Source organism: Gastrolobium bilobum, unplaced genomic scaffold (genome assembly GCF_033153095.1).
Source record: "Gastrolobium bilobum isolate Gb01-03AN ecotype WA unplaced genomic scaffold, APGP_CSIRO_Gbil_v1 utg20052, whole genome shotgun sequence".
In the NCBI taxonomy this organism is placed as follows: domain Eukaryota; kingdom Viridiplantae; phylum Streptophyta; class Magnoliopsida; order Fabales; family Fabaceae; genus Gastrolobium; species Gastrolobium bilobum.
The window spans coordinates 27,755-48,788 of NW_026897458.1; the positions used below are offsets into that span (position 1 = coordinate 27,755).

At 32.6% G+C, this 21,034-nt stretch overlaps 3 protein-coding genes across 3 annotated transcripts; 1 reads left to right on the forward strand and 2 right to left on the reverse strand.

The window, feature by feature from the left end:
- LOC133307085 (uncharacterized) lies at nucleotides 1-4,905 on the reverse strand. Its single transcript, XM_061507506.1, has 2 exons — nucleotides 4,468-4,905; nucleotides 1-371 (listed from the first exon to the last, which is right to left on the reverse strand). Exon 1 carries the CDS (start codon nucleotides 4,761-4,763, stop codon nucleotides 4,476-4,478), a length of 288 nt encoding a protein of 95 aa, XP_061363490.1. The 5' UTR covers nucleotides 4,764-4,905; the 3' UTR covers nucleotides 1-371; nucleotides 4,468-4,475.
- Nucleotides 4,906-10,329: 5,424 nt separating this feature from the next.
- On the forward strand, nucleotides 10,330-13,758 carry LOC133307084 (beta-amyrin 28-monooxygenase-like). The gene is made up of 4 exons (XM_061507505.1): nucleotides 10,330-10,881; nucleotides 11,644-12,099; nucleotides 12,193-12,380; nucleotides 13,330-13,758. Exons 1-4 carry the CDS (start codon nucleotides 10,380-10,382, stop codon nucleotides 13,627-13,629), a joined length of 1,446 nt encoding a protein of 481 aa, XP_061363489.1. The 5' UTR covers nucleotides 10,330-10,379; the 3' UTR covers nucleotides 13,630-13,758.
- A 2,961-nt stretch (nucleotides 13,759-16,719) lies between these two features.
- LOC133307078 (protein MET1, chloroplastic) lies at nucleotides 16,720-20,060 on the reverse strand. The gene is made up of 7 exons (XM_061507498.1): nucleotides 19,484-20,060; nucleotides 18,806-18,912; nucleotides 18,617-18,711; nucleotides 18,387-18,463; nucleotides 18,000-18,120; nucleotides 17,114-17,173; nucleotides 16,720-17,043 (listed from the first exon to the last, which is right to left on the reverse strand). The coding sequence occupies exons 1-7, from the start codon at nucleotides 19,909-19,911 to the stop codon at nucleotides 16,900-16,902; spliced, it is 1,032 nt and encodes a 343-aa protein (XP_061363482.1). The 5' UTR covers nucleotides 19,912-20,060; the 3' UTR covers nucleotides 16,720-16,899.
- Between the last annotated feature and the right edge of the window lie 974 nt (nucleotides 20,061-21,034).

Here is a 21,034-nt window from a genome sequence, read left to right on the forward strand (position 1 = left end):
TTTATACTATACAAAGTTCAGCTTTGAATAAAAGTAGCTTATATCACCAGGCTCCCTTTAAACATTAACATTACCTTAATCCCAAACCAGGCTTGATATCAAGTGTAATTTAATAGTATATTAACACTAACAAATCACTCTTTACAATATACAAGAATCTAAGTGTAAAATATGCTTTTATACAATGGAGGCAGCTTAAACACACTACTAAAGTCCTAGTGTCATGTTATTCTGAAAAAAAAAATTCATCATCCGTTAGCAACCAGATAAGGGATTGAATGAGAAACCGGAGACTGCAATAGGGAATCTCGTGTCCTCCAACCCAAAGTCTACCATTACATCACTTCATGAAGATAATTATAATGAAATTCCTATCAAAAGGGCATAAAGCACAGTCAGCAGATGCATGATCAAGAATTTAACAATAATTCACAGCATAATATTGCGGATCATGATGGCGGGTTTCTTCGTTCTCTCAGAATTTGCACAAAAACCAAGCAAAAATGCTTCCTTTAATCTCTTATAATCTAAACTCCCAAAAAGAACACAATATTTCAACGAAGAATTAATGCTACAAGAAACTTAAGCAGGCCTTCTTAATATATAAACCAAAAATTTGTAACATAGCAAAGGCTCTGAATTCTCAAATTTTGTTTAACTGCGGGAGTAAACCCAATAAACAACTAGAAGTCTACATCTACTGGAATAACATTTCCAACCACAAAAGAGCTGCTCTTGTTACAACATTCACAAAACTAGAGAGGAAATGATATTCTGCAGATTTCTATCTGAGCAATTTAGCTAACTTTTGGTTCACTGGAATGGTTTTGAGGGGAATGAAAATGGAAAGGAATGGATAGGAATAGAATGATGGTAGTAGTGAAGGTGACTGTGGTGGGGGTGGTCTTGATGGTAGTTAGTGGGTGGCGGTAGTGTGGTGGCGGCAAAAGATGTTTTTGTTATATTTAGAAAATGCATAGGGTGTAATTGCAATTGAACTAATGATTCCGGGAATTAAATAGTCATGCCTTCCAATTTGGAGGGGATGGTATTCTCTCATTTTGAGGGAAGGACCTTCTCAAGGCAATGACCAATTCCTCATTATAGATGTTAACAAACACACTTGTAGACTCCAGCGAACCAAATGTCAGTTTATTTAAATACAAATATACAACAAGAGGTTAATACAGAACTCATTAGATCAATTTGGAAAAAGTGGACAGATAAAAGTCAAAGGGAGATACAAAGTAGGGATTAGGAGGCCAATAATAGGAGAAAATACTAACAACTCCAAATACCAGTCTATCTGAGAAGGCCATTGATGAATAAGGATAAATTTTATTTTGTGAACAGGAAAAATCAAGTTTGGGGTGCCCTGGAAGGGAAATTGCTAAGATCTCATGCTGTCACCGGATTACAAGTTTGGGGTGCACTTTACTCAAATTCGTATGCTTACTTAGGCTTCATTATTATTTACCATGCAATATGTGCATCTCCTCTGCTAAAATTCAGTAAAATGAACTCAAGTACATAAAATCTAGCCAAAGGATCTTAAGAATGCCAAAATGTATCAACTAAATCAAAGAGACTAGGAATTTAATGCAGGTATGCAGAAATTTTGCTTCCGAGAGAGCTAAAATGATTCCTCTAGCACCATAATGACAACATTAGGCACAGGGATGAAGCTTTCCAAATCAAGCCAGATCTGTTCCTCCAAAGCCTCTCCTCTAAAAAGCTAGCAACTCCAATCTATTAGAGGCACAGGTCAAAACTAAAGAAGAGATGACACACATAACTTCAAACATAAGATGACGCTATACTCTTTCCAACCAGAGTTATTAGGTTCAACATCTTTCTTCAATAACAAGATTCATTTCCTCCATCCGTTTCCAATGTTAGAATTTGAATAAAAGTAGCTGCATCAAATAGAACCATTCTTGGAGGAATTTGGATGGAAAAATATATTTTCATGGGACCAAAGTGAACATATTTCCCTTATGAACAAACTAGACTTTCTTCCTCTCTTTTTGCATCTGCTTCTATTTTTGTTTTCCCAAGTTGAAAAAATTAGTGAAGAGAATTATCATAGTAAAAATCCCATTTTCAGAAGCCTTCCAAACCTTTTTGAACCTTAATATCCATGAATTCGTGTAAAGTTTAGAGGATTGACCAATGAATTTGCCATCCCAAATTCCTAGTATTGTACATTGTGATTCGTCTGCAGTTACATGAAACTTAAGCTCAATCTTAAAACCTGCATCCTCCAAAGGAAAATATTTGTTTCAAAATTTATCTGACTTGTAGCATATAACATAAGCAAATAATGTATTAGATAAAAAGTTGAAGTAGCAACAATTAAGGAAAAGGTGATAGAATCGCGCCTAAGATGGTTTGGACATGTGAAAAGACGACCAATAGCTTCCCTATTTAGAAGACTTGATCTGGAGGAGGATAGCTCAAAAATCAGAGGTAAAGGTAGACCAAGAAAGACTACAAGTGAAACTATTAAAAAGAATTTAGTTCTAAATGACCTCTTTCAAGATTTGGTTTTTGAGTGAACGCAATAATACCGCTTGATCTATATAGCTGACCCCACCTTGTGGGAAAAGGCTGCTACTGTTGTTGTATCAGATTTGACACTAAGAAGGAATACATGCATCAATTTGGGAGGCAGCTTCATATAGGATTTGGTCCTCCCAAACAGGAAAGTAAAGGTAACTGGGTAAAAACCTTTCATCCCAAATGATAGCAAATCCCAAACTATAAGAAAGCAATACATAATAATTCCAAGAAACACTTTGCAAATAGAAATAAAGAAACGACAAAGATGGATGAAATAAGAAACATTGATTCATGAATAGAGTGGATGGAGCAAGTGAGAAACAACAGAGTCAATTGACCCACTTATATATAAGGGGTAGAATCCATCCTTAGAAGCCAATAAAGTAGTATGTCAGGCTAGCAGTTAATAATTTTCCCAAACAGAGATACTGGAAAAAAAAAACTCATTTGTTATTCTTCTCCAAAACTGCATCCTGCATGTGCTCTGCAGGATCCTTCTTCAAGTTGTAGGACGTTTCTAATTTCAGAGTGGGGTTCATTTTAATTGTTTTTGCATTCTTTAGTGTGTTATTGGCAAATTGTAAGATATATGCTCTCCTTTAGGTACTTTTCTGATAGCTTTAATACTCGTTAAAAAGTAAAGTCATTTTTAGAACTCATTATAATAAAAAAAATTGTTTTCCTTTCAGTTCTAAAATCAACACATAAAAAATAAGCCTGGACTTGGACATATGTAAAATGAAAGTTCATCAGACCAGAATGTCTATGTAACGCCCGACCGCTTCAAGAATCAATGACTATCCCTACACACTAACACGGGACTTTTGAGCGTGCTTTATCCTGACTCATACACTTCCTGGGAAAACTTCTTAGGAGGTCACCCATCCCAGAATGGATCCAAGTCAAGCACGCTTAACTATGGAGTTCTTCCGTTCCAGGCTACCGAAAAGTAGATGCTTAGTATAGGTAGTACCAATTAATTCTTATAAGCTATCCCCAACTGTGCAGTCTCATTCCTGCACAGTCTTTGGAATCCCTTTCTTTCAGGTGTCGATTCGATTCATTCATGTACCCCGTTGGAAGCATGCCAAGAGCCGTTCTTTGTCTGTGCCCTTTCGCACCAGCGATCACTCCCCGCTCTCGTCAGCGCTCGAGATGTTACAATCTAAACACTAAAATTTTCAAAATGTCCCAATCATATCCAGTTCAGAAATTCAATTATCAAAGCTCTACCACGTTTTATCAAAGTGATCACAAGAAATTTAGGACAAGCATATTTCTTTTAGCTTAAAGTGTTAATTGTTAATAACAAAAGTTGAAAATTTTCCTATTTTACTAAAACTTTTACCATTATATATATAAGTTTTGGGGGAGAGGAGGTTGCACCATTCCAAGGTCAGGGACTCAGGGCATTACACAAACCTCAGTGAGGGCTTGCTGTGGCATTTTGAGATGACCTACCAATTAAAGATCACAGGCAGGAATAGAATAGAAGACCTTTTTTGTCAGTGCTAGCCAACCCTCAATGGTAATGGGAGTCAGTCCATTCACACATAAGTTGTTAAGAATCACAGTAAATATTCTAACCCAGCATCATTTTCAAATCAATATAATCATAAATCACTAAATGATATATTACCCTTATACACCTGATCATCACGGGTTTTGATCTCAACAGCCCCATTCATTTTTATTTTTTGTTAAATTCCAAATGTCTCTAATCTAACCAATTCATGGAATCAATCAATCAATCAAACAAACAAACCATAAATCACTGATGACCCAACAACCAAAATAATCAACTACACAAATTCCAAAAGCAAAAACAACCCAATTCAATTAAAGTCAAAAACTTTCAACCAAACAGGAAAACCCCAGAATAAAAAAGGAGAGAAAAATACTTACATTTACATTCAATCTGAATGGGAGTGGTAATAAAAGTCATCAAAATCAAGGGTGGTGGAAGAATCATCATCATCATCAGAGGCAGAAGGTATATAAGAGTAATAGGAATCAAGTTGAGGGAGGCAGAAGAAGGAGCAGAGACAGAAAGCAAGACGACCCAGTTGATGAAAAGGGAAGCAACAAAGCAGATTCAACATCTCATCACTGCTCAGAGGGTCACCAGTGCATGCTACCCATTGCCATGTTTCTGCAGAAACACGCGCCACTGTGAACACCATCATGCTGTTCAACACCATTTTCTTGATTCTGATTCTGATTTTGATTTTCCTTTCCTTTCACTCTCTCTTCAATTTTTTATTCATAATCCCATTCCCTTCTTCACCTCCCAAGTAATAATCGATGAATGCTATCATCAAGGTTTAGACTTTAAAGCCGCCGGTATATGTTACTCTATGCATATAACCAATGTTCTGAAAATCTTATGTATGACAATCATATAATCATTATATTTCAGCTTATTTTTAAAATGAATAAATAAGAATGTATTTAGTATTAATTTAATTTAAGAGCCAAAAAAATTAATTTTATTTTACTTTTGAAATACAAATGATTATTTAAAATAATGGCTTTAATGTTTCTAATTTTTTTAATTTTTCGACCAAAACGACGACGTTTTGGAAAGCGAATATAGATAACTTATTCATATTTACTGTAAAAAAAGCCAACCCTAAAATAATTATGAAATTTTCTTATGATTTTTAAATATATAGTTCATCTCTTAAATTAAATAAGAGTGTGTATTTATAAATAGAAATGAAAATCAATATTACATTATAAAAATTATAAAATTGACTTGACCTTTTCTAAACTTAAAAGTATAACATATTTGGCTTGACTTTTTATATTATCTTGATCACGTATTTCTAAACTTAATTATATATATATATTTTTTGTTGGTAAACATAAACTTAATTATTTAAACTTAAAGTATAACACATATTTTATAAAATTGACTTGACTTGTTATCTTATATTGGTCGTGTACGTGTTTTTTATTTTATTTTTAATTTCATGTTTATTTCTATAAATTTTCAGTTTAAAAATAAATATAATTTCTTAGTAAACTTTTTTTATTAATTGAAAATAAGTAATCAATTTCAAGGGGGCCATTTCACATTCAATGTAACTATTAATTTATCATCAGTAGAGGGGCAAGATTATTTTACATTAGGTTTAATTTGTTAGTTATGTGAATTATTAGATACAAATAAATTAGTGATTAAGCTTGAATGCAAGAATTCTTATATTTACACGCGTGTAAATTGATCATGCCTAGAGGAGATAACTCAGCTAAGTAGAGGAGATAACTCTGAGTGTGCATAACAATGATTATGTTTTCCAAAACTACTTTTAGAAAAAAATATTTTTTTATTTTTGTGCTCCAGAAAAGTTTCTGGGCAAAAAAAATAAAAATGATATCACAACCTATTTTTTATTTTAGTACATTAACACAACTTATTTCTATACCCAAAGTTCAAAGAAAGTGTGTATTTAATAAATACTTTTTTTAATAAATAATGTGTGCTTGGATAATATATTCTATAATGTATGTATTTAATAAATAATGTGTCAAGAAATAAAAAAAAATTTATTTATTATTTTTGTCAATTTATATTTCTTGACAATCGATTAATTCTCTGAAATAGAAAAATAAATTAATTTTATCAATCACTTCTAATCATTTTTATTTCCCGGACTAAAAATAAAAATACTTTTGAAAATATTGTCACATACAACTTTTATTTCATGTGACATAAAAAAATAGATCCGAGCCAGAAATTTGAACACCAGATATGGTTTTCTGGCAGTATCAGCACAAGAGCAGAACACAGAGATCAATTCTAGAAAAACCTACTTCTGACTTTCTCACTTTTTATACATACAGACACACTTTAATCGCACGAATTGAAAGTTGCCAGCTAATTCTCTTGTAGGTTTCACTCCTTTTCCTTTCCAAGTGTTATGTGAATTAATTACTGGTTAAAAAATTAAAACACTTTCCAAATTCATTATTTTTGGTTAAATATTCAAGATTACATATTTTATTTTCTTCATAATTGAAACTAATTTGGTCATGAAAATTTTAATATGTGAAGGCTCAAGGCAGAAAAACGCGTATTCCTTCCACACAAAAATGTAGCTGGTGATACAATGGTTGTGCATGTACCCATCCCATTCTATGACCTTTTCAGGTAACAAAAATGGGGGATGCCAATATTCATTATTAGTTATTGAATAATTTTACGAAAGTTTTGATTATTGGAGTAAATAGAACTTTTTAGCGGGAGTATTTTTTATTTTGATGATTTATTAGTGCTCAATTTACAATTGATACGTCGTTCAAGATATTAGCCTATTTGTTTGGGCTTTTAAAAAAAATAACTTTTATCTTTTCTTTATTTTAAAAGTGTTTTTTTACAAAAGTTAAAGTTATTTATATTTTTATAAAAATATTTAATTTTCGAAAAAAATATATAGCTTTTGACTTCTGCTTTTTTTAGAAGCTAAAATTTTTAGCTTCTAAAAAAAGTAGATTTTTGATTTTTTTTTGTAACTTCTGCTTTTTTAAAAAATAGACATTCAAACGAGTGAAAAGTGAAAAGGGCTTTTTTTCCTTTAAAAAAAGCAATTTTTGAAGGAAAAAAAATCCATCCAAACTGACCCTAAATGACTTATGCTCCAAAAGCATACGTTCGATAAATTTTGTATTTTCTCTCTCTATCATTTTGTGTTTCAAATGATTTTTTTCTTTCTCTCTCTACACAAAGACAATGATTTCTATTTTTAAAGCAGAAATTATTTTCTCTATATCTTATATTATTAAATAAAGAAAAAAAGTTCATGTGAAGGCACTATTATAAAGAGAAATGCGTTGTGTCTCAATTTTTCTGTCATACTTACATAAAAATTCTATTATAAAAAAGAAGAATGAGAAAAAATTAATAAAATTCAGTTACTTTTATGTGATTATGATAAATTTTTTTTCAACAAAAACATTAAAGTATGAGAAAAATGTTTATTTTTTAAATGACATAACTTCTGTCATTTTACTCTCACAAAGAGGTGAGACCCACACCTTTATTTTTTTTTGTCAACTCTCTCTCTCCTCCTTTGTCTATCTCTTTCTCTCTCTTAAAATATACACAACTTTATATCCTAAAAAATAACACACATTTTTTCCTTTAAGTATTGGATTCAGCTCATTATATTATTTGTTTTTGACTAAGCTAATCATATTATATTGGCAGCGAAGTTCGTACATTTTATCATTTTAGTTTTATTACCTCATTGATTACTATTTGATCAATTTTGAAATCAACAATTAATTTTTTTTTTAATTTTTAACCATTGATTTCAAATTGATTAAATTGATCATAAGCACTATCTTGGCATAGTAAGTTTATTCAAAGAATGAGTACTATATTTGCATGGATTTGCTATAATTTATTATTTTCCCAGGGCACGCGCATTTCTTTTTCTAGAAAACAAAATCCTAAACTCACATTGGAACAAGTCAACCAATGGATTTTTGACCACACACATTACAGGAATTTTCCATTTTTATGTGCATTTTGATACATTTCCATTTTCTTTGGCACACAACTAATACAATGGTTTACAAATCCATGGGTGTGGTAGTGATGTTGGTTCTATACCTGCCATTGGTGGTGGTGGTGGTAGTATCTGCAGATGCAGATGCAAACTCAACTGGTGGTAACAATAATGGTGGCAAGGTACCCTTTTCCACTTGTTTGGAAGAATGCATGCCCATATGCATGAATATAACATTAGCAGCAGATTCAGCTTGTCAAAAGGCTTGCATTCATGGATGCAAACAATTGCAAGGCAAAGGTTCTCGAATATCAGAAGTTGTATACGATTGAAAAATAACCATCCATTGAGATAGCCTTGAATTATTACATGTATTACTTTTATTTGGATTTCCACGTGATTTTTATAATGGATTTCTGGTCCCTTCTTTTTCATCCTTCATCATGATTTATCAACCCAGAGAACGTTTATATTTATATAATCATGTAAAGAATTATTTTAACTCAAAAATTTAATCTTTTAAGTAAGGTTACATTAATAATTTTATGTAATTATACTTGAGTGATTAGATTCGTATCAACGTTAAATAGCACAAGTTGTTTGATTCTTTTTTTTTTAGAAGTATTCCATAGTTCCCAAATTAAACAAAGGATAAGAGGATGTATGGACTATGGACTATAGAGATTTGAGTAAAGGTTTCTCCAACGTATTCCGTGACATTGATGATGTCAAATACGATGCCATTTGTCTTGGATAATGTCAACCACATAAAAGTTCAATGTTGAGCAATTTGAAGACAAAACTTGTCAAACTCTGACACCATTTAATGTGCGGTCAAATCTGCACTCATCTCTTACCGGCCTTATTTGACTAGACCCAATTGGGCTTGAAGGATGATTTGACTCTTTGTAACTGCTCCAGAAACATTGTATTGAAAAAATTCAGTATATTATTCATGTTGTAAGAAACCTCAATCGACAAGAAGATGAGCATCTTTTGCAATTTTAATGTTTAAAACTACAGTAACGCACTAATATTGAGACTTGAGAGCAACCTCAATATCTTAGAAACAAATCACAGTAAAAAGTCTTAAAATATTAGAATAAGGAATGAGTTATGTTTAAGTAACGTTAAGTTATCAAGTCTTGGATGTGACAAAAATTTACGTGTGGTATGGAATTAGAGGGAGCTAGAGACCACAAACAATAGTGTGACACTTTCCACAGGTTTTGTTATCATCATCGGATTGAGCCATAGGAACCTTTCATTATATATACATATTTTTGGATATTATTTATCAGTTTGTTGATTACTCGACTAGTTCAATTCAAGCCAGATATAATTATATGGATGACAAAGTTCTTCTATCAAATTTTAACAGAGCTACGTTCCTAGATACTCAAACTCGAAAGTACTAATTAAGCTGAAAAAATCTTTTATACCAGTTGATTCACGTGCTTGGTGATAAACTTTGGTGTTTATAGGACTTGTAATTTAATTGTTGCATAACGAAGTAATTAAAACTCTTAAGTGTGATAACGTCATGTGAACTTTATACATTTTATTTTGGGGAGAGTTTTATGCCTGAGTAATTGATAATACCAAAATTTTAAGTGTGATAATGACATTAGTAATTTGATTTTTCATCTCTTTCCTTATTCGTATAATTTTGTCTTCACATTACCAAAAAAATGGCAATGCCACGTGCAAATTTTCACATCACAAATGGTACACTGCAATGCTAGATATCTTCTTCCAACAAAGAGATAAGTGCCTTTATCATTGTCTGGCATATGCATCCCCACTAAGTCTTTGTCAATGTCAATGTCAACTTCATGCTTAACACAATTAGTGCTTGCTCCCATTTTGGCTTCACTTGGAGATTGGAGTTCTATCCATATACAACTTCGGTAACATCTCCCAGTAACATAAGAGGGAAGTAAATATTCATTTTAATCCTTCAAATATACACTTCGATATCACATTGACTTTTTACATAAAGACCATACCAAATAGGTCATTATTCAAAATGCCATCAAGGAAATTTATCATATCAACATTGAAGTGTCACTCTCATGTATTTCTAATTGGAGGTAAAACCAATTTTGCTTTTTAATCAGGATGAATATAAACGGAAACAATAGATGCGATAGAACTTCAAAGTTTATGGCCTCTTCAAGTTTTCCTTGCTGATTTTTATATAGCATCAAACTCTTCTGTCTTTCATTCATCTTACACCTCAGACTTGTCTTTTGCACTCTCTTTTGTGCCATTTATCAATAGCTAAGGACTTCATAGCTTATGGAGGTGGCCAAGCTTGTAGTTTTGCCAGCAGTTTTGGCACTCTTTGTCCTTTGTCTGCATTTCATAGCTAAAACTGTCAAACTTAGAAAACATCAAGTCTTGCATCTTCCTCTGGGAAGTTTCGGATGGCCTATTGTTGGAGAAACCTTTGAGTTTTTGAGATCAGGTCGTGAGGGAAACATATTTAGGTTCATACAAGAGAGAATGAACAAATATGACTCCAGGGTGTTCAAGACTTCAATGCTTGGAGACCCTATGGCTGTGTTTTGTGGGCCAGCTGGGAACAAGTTCTTGTTTAGCAATGAGAACAAGAATGTCCAAGTATGGTGGCCAAGCTCAATAAGGAAGCTGTTAAGGTTGTCTCTTGTTATGAAGGTTGGTGATGAAGCAAAGATGACAAAAAAGTTACTCATGGGGTTTCTTAATCCTGAAGCACTCAGAAATTGGCTGCCAAAAATGGATAGCATTGCTCAGCGCCATATAAGCACACATTGGGAAGGTAAGAAATGTAAAAAACAAAACTGCTCAAACGTGAAACAAGTGGGTCATATGAAATAAAGAAATTATCATATGAATGATCTTTTAGATTGTAACTAGTCTTATGAGGGACACCTGTTTTACAAGCTTATGAAACAGTGTTGATTGACTGAGTTATTTTGTTTTGATTCATAAGATTGGTTATTAGTTAGAAATCAAAAGAAAAACTTGTTGAGATATATAGTTCCACATTAGTTGTATAAGCAATTAATGTGGCCTTTATAAGGCCTTGGGCACTCCCACCCTTTGAGCTAGCTTTTGGAGTGGTGTATCCCAAGATTCTTTACATGGTATCAGAGCCTCGCCGTCCCCCACTTTCTCTTGTGGAGTTTCTTAGCACAGGTTGCATTGTCCACTCTTCAAGCCCAATGAGCTCTTGTGTGAGGGGGTGTGTTGAGATATATAGTCCCACATTGATTGTGTGGGCAACTAATATGGCCTTTATAAGGCCTTGGACACTCCCACCTTTTGAGCTAGCTTTTTGGGTGGTGTATCCCAAGGTTCTTTACATGGTATCAGAGCCTCGCCGCCCCCCACTTTCTCTTGTGGCGTTTCTTAGCACAGGTAGGTTGGGCCTGTTACATTGTCCACTCTTCAAGCCCAATGGGCTCTTGTGTGAGGGGGCGTGTTGAGATATATAGTCCCACATTAGTTGTATGTGCAACTAATGTATCCCAAGATTCTATCAATAATTTTATACTTTTGTTACTTTACAAATTTGAAGGAAAGGAGCAGGTGCATGTCTATCCCATAGTACAGCTATACACGTTTAAATTGGCTTGTTGCTTATTTTTAAGCATTGAAGACTCTATCCTTGTGTCAAAGCTTTCCTCAAAATTTGATGAATTTCTGAAAGGGATAATTGGATTCCCCATCAACTTGCCTGGAACAAGGTTTTATAGGGCAATGAAAGCTGCAAATGAAATAAGGAAAGAAATTAAAATGATTCTGAAGAAAAGGAAAGTGGATTTGGAAGAGAAGAGGGTGTTACCTACCCAAGACCTTGTATCACATTTGCTTGTTACACCTGACCCTAGTGGAAGGTTTCTGACCGAAACGGAGATTATTGATAACATACTATTACTGCTTTTTGCTGGCAATGATACTTCTAGATCAGCGTTATCATCCATCATGAAGTATCTTGGGCAGTTGCCAGAAGTTTATGAACATGTGTTGAAAGGTTTGCTATAAAATCCTTGAACATGTTTATTTTTCTGCAATACTCTTACCTAAAACTTGATCAGGATAAATGTGGAAGTTATCTTTATGACAGAACAACTTGAAATCAGCCAAGGGAAAGAGGCAGGGAATTTGTTGGAATGGCAGGATGTTCAGAAAATGAAATACTCTTGGAATGTTGCATCTGAAGTCATGAGACTATCACCCCCAGTGAGTGGTGCTTACAGAGAAGCCATAAAGGATTTCACCTATGCTGATTATAACATCCCTAAAGGGTGGAAGGTATGTTTCATTTTTTTTGAAAAGCTTTGTTAAACTTTTACCGTGCTCTCTTCACTCTGCATTCATTGGAATCATTTTCTAAAGAACCATTCCAATCCAAAACCTTAGGGTGTTGGATGAGGGTCTTTTTAATGATTTATATTATTCTTTAAAATACCCCCTCACGCAAGAGTCCTTTGGGCTTGAAGCGTGGATATTGCATAGGCTCAATTTTTTTGATTTTACCTTATGCTTATTTAATTTCACAAGTGAGGGCGGTGGAGATCGAACTCGTGACCTTATGGTTACTGAAGCTATGATACCATGTAAAGAACCATTTCAATGCAAAACCTTAAGGTGTTGGATGAGAGCCTTTTTAATGATTTATATTATTCTCTAATACTTGTGAATTGGAGTATCTCTTGTTCATGATTGCAAATAACCAAATGCCACCTCATCTGTAATTTTTACTTCATCATGCATCAAATTTGTATTTTCAGATGTATCATTAAGCTTCTAGTATGACATGCTTGACCCCAAGGCTAAAGAGACTAGTAGTTACGATCTATACTTCAAACATTTTGCCATCCTACTACTGTCAATTATTAGTCTTCTTTTCTTGCATTAACCAAGAACTGTAAATCAAGCCACTTATTGTTTGACGTTTATAGTTTAATCTCATTTCAACCTTTTGAATCTTTTTTATATCTTTATTGCTGTCCTTGTTTCCATGAATTACTTGAGGTATCTTATGTTACATTAGACAAAAAAGCTTTCTTAGTTTTTTTTTTTTTTGGAGATTTAATATTGCTGATTGTTAGTGATAAAAGAATCTGTGAGGCAATGCTTCTTTGCAGATATAACACCAGTAAAACAATTGCATGCATGCTAAAATGAAATAATTTTGTACAATGTTTATCATGTCATCATATCTTCTAAAACATATGTGTGTTTTTTTTTTTTTTGACAGTTGCATTGGAATATTGGTTCAACACACATGGATCCAACACTCTTCTTGAATCCTGAAAATTTTGATCCTTCAAGGTTTGAAGGAGCAGGGCCTATACCCTATTCATACGTTCCATTTGGAGGGGGACCTCGAATATGTTTGGGGCAAGAGTTTGCTCGGCTAGAGATACTTGTGTTCATGCATAATATCGTGAAACGGTTCAAGTGGGATTTAGTGATTCCTGATGAGAAGTTTCTATATGATCCCATGCTAGAACCAGCAAAAGGACTTCCAATTCGACTTCAACCTCATAATTTCTAGCCAAATGCATTCTCCGTAAGCATAGTACATTGATTAGAAGCTTTCTAAGTTGGCATCTTATAGTAAAATGCTACATTTGAATTTGAGTTCTACAAAGTACTGGTTTCATTAAAACTTGGATTATTTTGTTTTGTACTCAACGTACATAATGCTTTCTGGATGTTAGCTTTTATGAAGATGTTTGTGGTTGCAATAAAATAGACAAATGATTAGTCATTGAAATTCAAGTCCTAAAGTAAGAATAAGAGACAAAAATTTTGTCTGCAAACGACTTGCACGAGGGAAAGGCAATGGTTTTCTTCATTGTCTCTGCTTTTTTCCTCCTTTTCTTTTGGTTCCTTTGTAAATTTTTCCATATTTTTATGTACTTATTAACAAACTAATCTATGCCATGATCCATATTTTCAAGAAATGTATGATGGATTACTGCATTAAGATAAAACAGGTATGGATGATGGGAGTAAATGAAAGAAATTCAGGCCGAAACATACATAAGGTTTCAAGGGGTTCTAAGGATATTAATTTAAGGATAGGCTTATAAGGCTAAAAGAAATCTAAAGATTACCTAAACCTAATCACTTCACTAATCATGCATTGCTTAGAATTTCACCATGGGAGATAATCAAACAAACTCTAATATCCATGGCATCACCACAATAAACATCACATGAACTTTATCCAAACAAACACACAACTCCCGATAAAATGAACAAATTCTAGTTATTTGTTAGGAGATAAAATAAAGGGTTCAATTTTTTCGGCAGTCAACGTATGTAAGTTATTTATATTGAGCCCAAAATAACGTCGTTTTGGGACGAAAATCAAAGTATATTTGTAATTATAATTTATTTCAAGGTTATAACAATCTTTCTTATTATAATTTTTTAATCTTTCACCTCAAAACGACGTCGTTTTGGAAGTGAATGTAGATAACTTATCTACATTCACTATAGAAACATTAAAGCCTAAAATAAAATAATACATGTCTTTACCAACTTAATTTTTTTAGAGAATTGATTGTGTGTTATAATAATAGAGCTTATGGCCAAGTTATCTAGAATTTGATTGTTGCCGCCAACATTGTTCTAAGAGAAAAGTGTTTATCCTTTTAAATGACACAACTTATATCCTTTCACTCTCACAAAGAGGTAGGACCCACACCTTTATATTTTTTTGTCCACTCTCTCTCCTCCTTTATCTATCTCTTTCTCTCACTTAAAATGACACAACTTTACATACTTTAAAATGATACACATTTATGTTATCAAAAAAAAAAAAAATGATACACATTTTCCCCTTGTTCTAATAAAAAAAAAGGTTTTGAATTTACGAACAATTGGTTCTTGACGTTAATTCAATTCACTGTTAACATAACATGCCAATTAGGGCTGTGCGTGGGTCAGGTTTTTGTCTGACTCGACCCAACTTGGTTTTTATAGGTCTGATATTTTGACCCGACCTGCTTTAATTTGATCCAAGTCAGGTTTGACTTGGTTTGGATTTTGTTGAACTAGTTCAGAACTGGATCGGATTTGACCTGACTTGGTTTCTGAAGTGGGTCAAATATGACCTGACCCGTTTTTGACTTGGTTTCCTCACAAAATTTTGTCGAAATTTCTACATTGCAAATGACGAGAATTTCGTCACAAAATTATTTTTTCGTCGGAATACTTTTTGTTGAAAAGCAACGAAATTTTTTCTGTAATGAAAATTTTTACAAAAATAAATTTTCTATCGAAATTTAATTTTCGTCAAAAGTTTTGACGAAAATGATTTCTTCCATCAAATGTTTTAAACGAAAAAAATTTTTATCAAAAAATTTGACGGAATGTTTTTCGTTCAAAATTTCGATGGGAATGTGTTCTGACGAAAATTTCAACGGAAATTATTTCGAGAAAATTGTTTCATTCGTAACTTTCGACGAAATTTAAATTCTCTAAAGAATTTTGACAGAATATATTTTTCGTCAAATTTTTTTATGGAAATTTTTTTTTTACAAAAATGTGTTTCGTAAAATTTTTTGATGAAAATATTTTTTATCAAAAAACTTGACGAAAATATTTAGTTGAAATTTTTTGATGGAAATGTGTTTCGCTAAAAATTTCGACGAAAATTTTTTTTTGTCAAAAAGTTTAACGAAAATTTTCGCCGAAATTTGAAATCTGTAAAGAATTTTGATGAAATTTTTTTCCGTCAAATTTTTTTGATGGAAATGTTTTTCGTCCAAATTTTCGATGGAAATTGTTTTGCGGGAAATGTTTCATTCGAAACTTTCGACGAAATTTAGATTCTCTAAAGAATTTTGACAAAATATTTTTTCCGTCAAAATTTTTATCGAAATATTTTTTGTCAAAAATTTTTACGAAATTATTTAACAGAAATATGTTACGTTGAAAATTTTGATGAAAACATTTTTTATCAAAAAACTTGACAAAATATTCAGTCAAAAATTTTCGATAGAAATGTGTTTCGCAAAAAATTTCGACGAAATTTTTTTTTGTCAAAAAGTTTAATGAAAATGTTTCCGTCGAAAACTTTTGCCGAAAATCGAAATCTGTAAAGAGTTTTGATGAAATTTTTTTCCGTCAAAAAATTTCGATGGAAATGTGCTTCGTCGAAATTTTTGATGAATATATTTTATTGAAATATTTTTGACGAAATTTAGATTCCGTAAAAAAAATTTGACAAAAAATATATTCCGTCAAATTTTTTTAGTCACAAATTTTGAGGAAAATATTTTTCGTCAAAAAATTTTGCGAATATGTTTTATGAAAATATTTTTCGTAAAAACTTTTGACGTAATTGTTTTACGTTAAAACTTTTCTTTTAATGTAATTGTGATTTTCTTTTTTTTTCACATTATGTGTATGAATCAAGTTTTGGGTCAATCAGTCAATATTAAAACAAGTCAGGTCTAAAACTGACCCAAATAAAAGTGAGTCAGTATTTAAACCAGTTCAAAAAATATAGGTATTTATGGGTTAAATCAAGGTCGGATCAAGGGCAAGTGAACCAGTTTTTTTGCACACTCCTAATGCCAATAGCGGATATATTAATTTGGGGGTTATTGTTGTTGCAAATGGACAATTTTATTGATAGTAAGCTCTTGTTATAATTTAGCTTGATTATACTAAGTATATAAAACAACATCCCATTGAAGGGGATCAACTATAAATTTATACATGAGAAATAAAATGACATGGTATTATCATATTGCATTATTGCTCAAACAACTCCTTAGTCAGCTAAACTTTATGTCCGCACAATGGGTTATTTCTTATCAAATAAGCCAAAAAGAGATTTAATGGCATTGATGGCATTCTCATTGATAAATGATTCATCGAATCTTTTCATTAGTGGATCAAATTCCTCTGACGCCCTTACGTTGGCCAGGTCAGGATCAGTTCTGATTCTCTGTTTAAACAACAACAATGTTAGATGGCTTAGTGAAATGTGATAATATAACTTGCAGTAGATTGATCACCTTAAAGTCTTCAAAACCAGCATCCAGAGCTTCTTCGAGCGAAGAAAGTGCAGCTTGAATCTGGTTTTTATTAGTATATAATTAGAAAGGTAAATGCATAGAATGATGGGATCCTTTGTTGACAAGAATAATGGATTAACAAAAAAGAATATTATCCTTATATTAGTATAAATATGGGCACACAATACATACAAACACATAGCAACAAGAATATTTATTCTTTTGTTTTAAAAAAAGTTGGGAAAAGTATTTTGTGTTAAAATTTGACATGACCTTCTGTGAAAATTTTGTATCTATCCCTCTTTTCATACACATTGCCCTGTCAAAATATGTGAATATCTATGAAGGATAGAATTTTCACATGATAAGGTAATGTGAATTTTTTTTTTGGATTCCATGACCCTAATTACCTTTTTGAAGCAAGTCAAGTCTCCCGAGTATTCCTACAACCCGGACAAGGAAAGGAGCTTGCACAGGTATGAGACTAATCTCAAGTCGAGCATATAGTCATGTGAAATTTTGATATGAAACAACAGGTTTTATTTAGGATTGGTCAATGGTCAATGGTACTTCAGCGTACCACCTAGCATAGCGCAGATATAAAACAAAATATCAGATGTTTTAGGACATTGTTAACCAGTTTGATAACTGGATCCAGTCCCATGACATATCATTTGGTCCCTAGGTTATGCATACTAAGTACTGATAAACTTTTACATTCTTGGACCAATTAGTCACCCCCATATATGTATTAGGATTAAATCAATTCAGCAAGTAATAATACAGTGACTAAATTCACTCAACAAGTGTAAACCAAGACCAAATTGTTATGTTTGAAGTAGTGAAAGGCAGCAACATGTAATTTGTAATTTGAACAAACAGATACCTGATTTAGCTTAGAGTAACAACAAGCAACATTGTAACTAGCAACTGCCGCCTCCTCAGGTTCTGGCTTTGATCCCAAAACAGACTCGAATTTCTCAAGTGCTTCCTCATATTTGGCATTCCTTCAGCATTTAATCCAAAAGAACAGAGAGTGCTCAGTAAGAAAGAATATCAGGGAGATAGCATCAACTCTTCTTAGTCCCTTAGTTTTAGATATAATGGCATCCGTGAAATTACAATTTGAGACAAGAGTTGCAATTCATCACTTTGGAAGAGAAGAATATATTTGGCACTATGAAATGTTAAGGGCTAGATAAATGAAGGAAAAAAAAGAAAACTAGACAAAATAGGGTCAGAAAGAAAATGATTTTTAGTCACCAAGTCTTACTTATAGAGTAGTAATCCTTCTCTCAAATCCCTTTCTCTGCGCTCTTTCAGTTCCCTTTTCCTCATGGAGTTTTGCATCTGAAATTTTCGCAAGTTTGAGGAACGAAAGTGGTTGTACCCCATATGGAAGTACAGAAGTAACATCTTTCTATAGAAGAGAAAATATCTTACATAAAAAGGATAGAAAATTTAAGAATTATAGTTTTGCAGTTTTAACATCATGAAACTTACTTGAATTTCCCTCACTCTATCACTGATTACACCTGAGTTCCTCTCAGCTCTGATAATCTCCCTTTCAGTTAACTCACCACCAGTCTCTATCTTCCCTGTCAAAAAAAGAAACCATTGCTCAGGGAACAGCAAGCAAAGTTCACAAGTGACTGGACTACCACTTGCAAAATGCATGCATAATGAACTAACCGTATCTCTTCTGCATTCTCATGAGTAATGGACCAATTCTTTGACGAATTGTGTACATTGTCCTTCCATATTCCGCAGCAGGCCAAATTTCAGTCCCAAAAACTGCACTGCAGATATTGAACATTTTGGGCATATCTCAACAACTCAAACATTATGAATCAAAACATAAAGTATATACTATTACTTTTCAAAAGAATTTTGAAGTTAGTCCATATAAAATACAACCCATATAATATACATATGATAATTTCTTGACCACACAGAAACCTGAGTTATTATCATATGCCTAAAATATTGTGAAGTACTCAAGGGTGAGCCTTGGAGCAATGGTAAGGTTGCTCCTCGTGATAGAAATATCACAGGTTCGAGTATGAAAACAACTTATTTGCAAAAATGCCAAGAATAAGGTTACGTAAAATCAACCCTCACCTTTACCTTCCGCCCAAACAAGTCAGGGAGGCTTGTGCACCGGGATTTGCACTAAAATCATATTCAAATTAAGTGATTCATCACTAGATTTTTAATGTAATGCATATACAACCATAATAAGGCCTCCAATTAAACTATCTTGAGTATGAAATACTAGTGTACTAATCTCAAAGTCATACCATATCTATAAACTTTCCATCTAATTTCCCAAGAAAAACTTGCAAGAAAGAAAAAATATGAAGAGCACACCTAGTGGCAAGTACTTTATCCCCAACAGTGAACAGTCCAGCCTTGTCAGCTGATCCTCCTGGTGCAATAGCATCAATGTAAGTTCCACCATCCCTACCCTTTACAAATCTGAGCCCATAAGGCTGATCCAATTCTACCTCATACTCTTCATAAGGCTCCTCTTCTCCTTCACTCTTGTCACTCTCCTGTTTGGATGCTTCTGATCCAATCTCAGATGAAGCTTTAACCACAAAAAGGAATGGTCTTGACAAAAGGGTGTTTGAGAAACTATAAGAAACACCTGAATATGAGTGGTTTCTGGAAGAAAAGAACCTGGTGGTGGGAGAAAACAAGGTTGGGTTTTGCTTAGAGTGTATTTGGGTGGTTGTTGGGAATGTAAGTGCAGAGTAAAGAGATGAGTGACCACTTGTGGTGGCAGATAATGACATGGTTATGGTTAAAACTTTGAGGTCTGATAGTTTCAGTTTTGAGCTCTATGAGTTCTTGAGTTGTGGAAAGAAGAGTGGTGAGAGAGCAGCATCTCTTGATGTTTGCACTTTGTGCTTAGTTAACAGTTAGAGCCTAGAGGTTTAGGATGAGAGGTTGTGAATGTAGATTGCTGAAGTGGTTCTGAACAACACACCATCCATTCAGTTCACTAGTATGTTGCCATGTGTACTTTTTCTATCAATTCCGATTAGGAAAAAAAAGGAGTAAAAACCTATGTTGGAATAAGAAAGTTCTGTCAATTTACATTTGGTAAATACTTTTCTTAGTAGGAAAAAGTTATTTTATTAGGTAGAAATAAAATTATAAGTGAGATTCACGTATAAGAAAAGAGAGAAAAAAGAGTACTGAGATTCAATACTTTTTTTTATGTGTAGAAAAATTGTTTATCTCATGTAAAATGAGATAAACATAACCCTTTACATTTATATTATATTGAAAAAGTCATATTTATAAATTTTGTATTTATAAATTCTTACAAATTATATTATGTCTGATCGGTAATATTTTAATTAAGAGTGTAAAAAAAATTTATAAACGGATCATTCTCCTTATATTATTACATAGTAATATTTTCTTAAAAATAATGTAAATTATTAATTGTTAAATATGCTATTATTCTAATAAATTCTTAATTACATTCTTAATTATTAATATTATGAACAAATATTATGTTCAGAAGAATGCAAAAAATTTGATAACTAGGTGAAATTGTTATTTGGAATTTTAATAAAGTTTGAATGCAAAAATTTTGTTTAGAAGAATGTTATTATTTTGTTGTTGGGAAAAATATTTTTCATTTTAAATGACACAAAAATATATCATTTTTAATGTTTGCCATTATTGTTTATGGTTGTTTGATAAATAAAATCAATTATCAATTCTCTTAAACATGCATGAGCCTGCCGAACCATTAGAATATTAGGTAGGTATATTCCCTACATAAACTACTCACAAACTCACGATATGATATTTTTGTATTTAGTTGACATTTATTTACGTTCGTGTGGTATTCATGTTAGACTAAAAATTAATATAAAAAAAATTCATATTACTTAATCTTTT

Bases quoted from the DNA above. Each gene is read 5' to 3' on its own strand.
- LOC133307085 (XM_061507506.1), bottom strand. From the start codon at position 4,763: ATGGTGTTGAACAGCATGATGGTGTTCACAGTGGCGCGTGTTTCTGCA.
- LOC133307084 (XM_061507505.1), top strand. From the start codon at position 10,380: ATGGAGGTGGCCAAGCTTGTAGTTTTGCCAGCAGTTTTGGCACTCTTT. The intron at 10,882-11,643 runs GTAAGAAATGTA...ACAAATTTGAAG, and splicing joins TATAAGCACACATTGGGAAG to GAAAGGAGCAGGTGCATGTC. The intron at 12,100-12,192 runs GTTTGCTATAAA...TCTTTATGACAG, and splicing joins TTATGAACATGTGTTGAAAG to AACAACTTGAAATCAGCCAA.
- LOC133307078 (XM_061507498.1), bottom strand. From the start codon at position 19,911: ATGTCATTATCTGCCACCACAAGTGGTCACTCATCTCTTTACTCTGCA. The intron at 18,913-19,483 runs GTGTGCTCTTCA...CAATATCTGCAG, and splicing joins GATAAAGTACTTGCCACTAG to TGCAGTTTTTGGGACTGAAA. The intron at 17,174-17,999 runs GTATCTGTTTGT...AATAAAAACCAG, and splicing joins GTTACTCTAAGCTAAATCAG to ATTCAAGCTGCACTTTCTTC.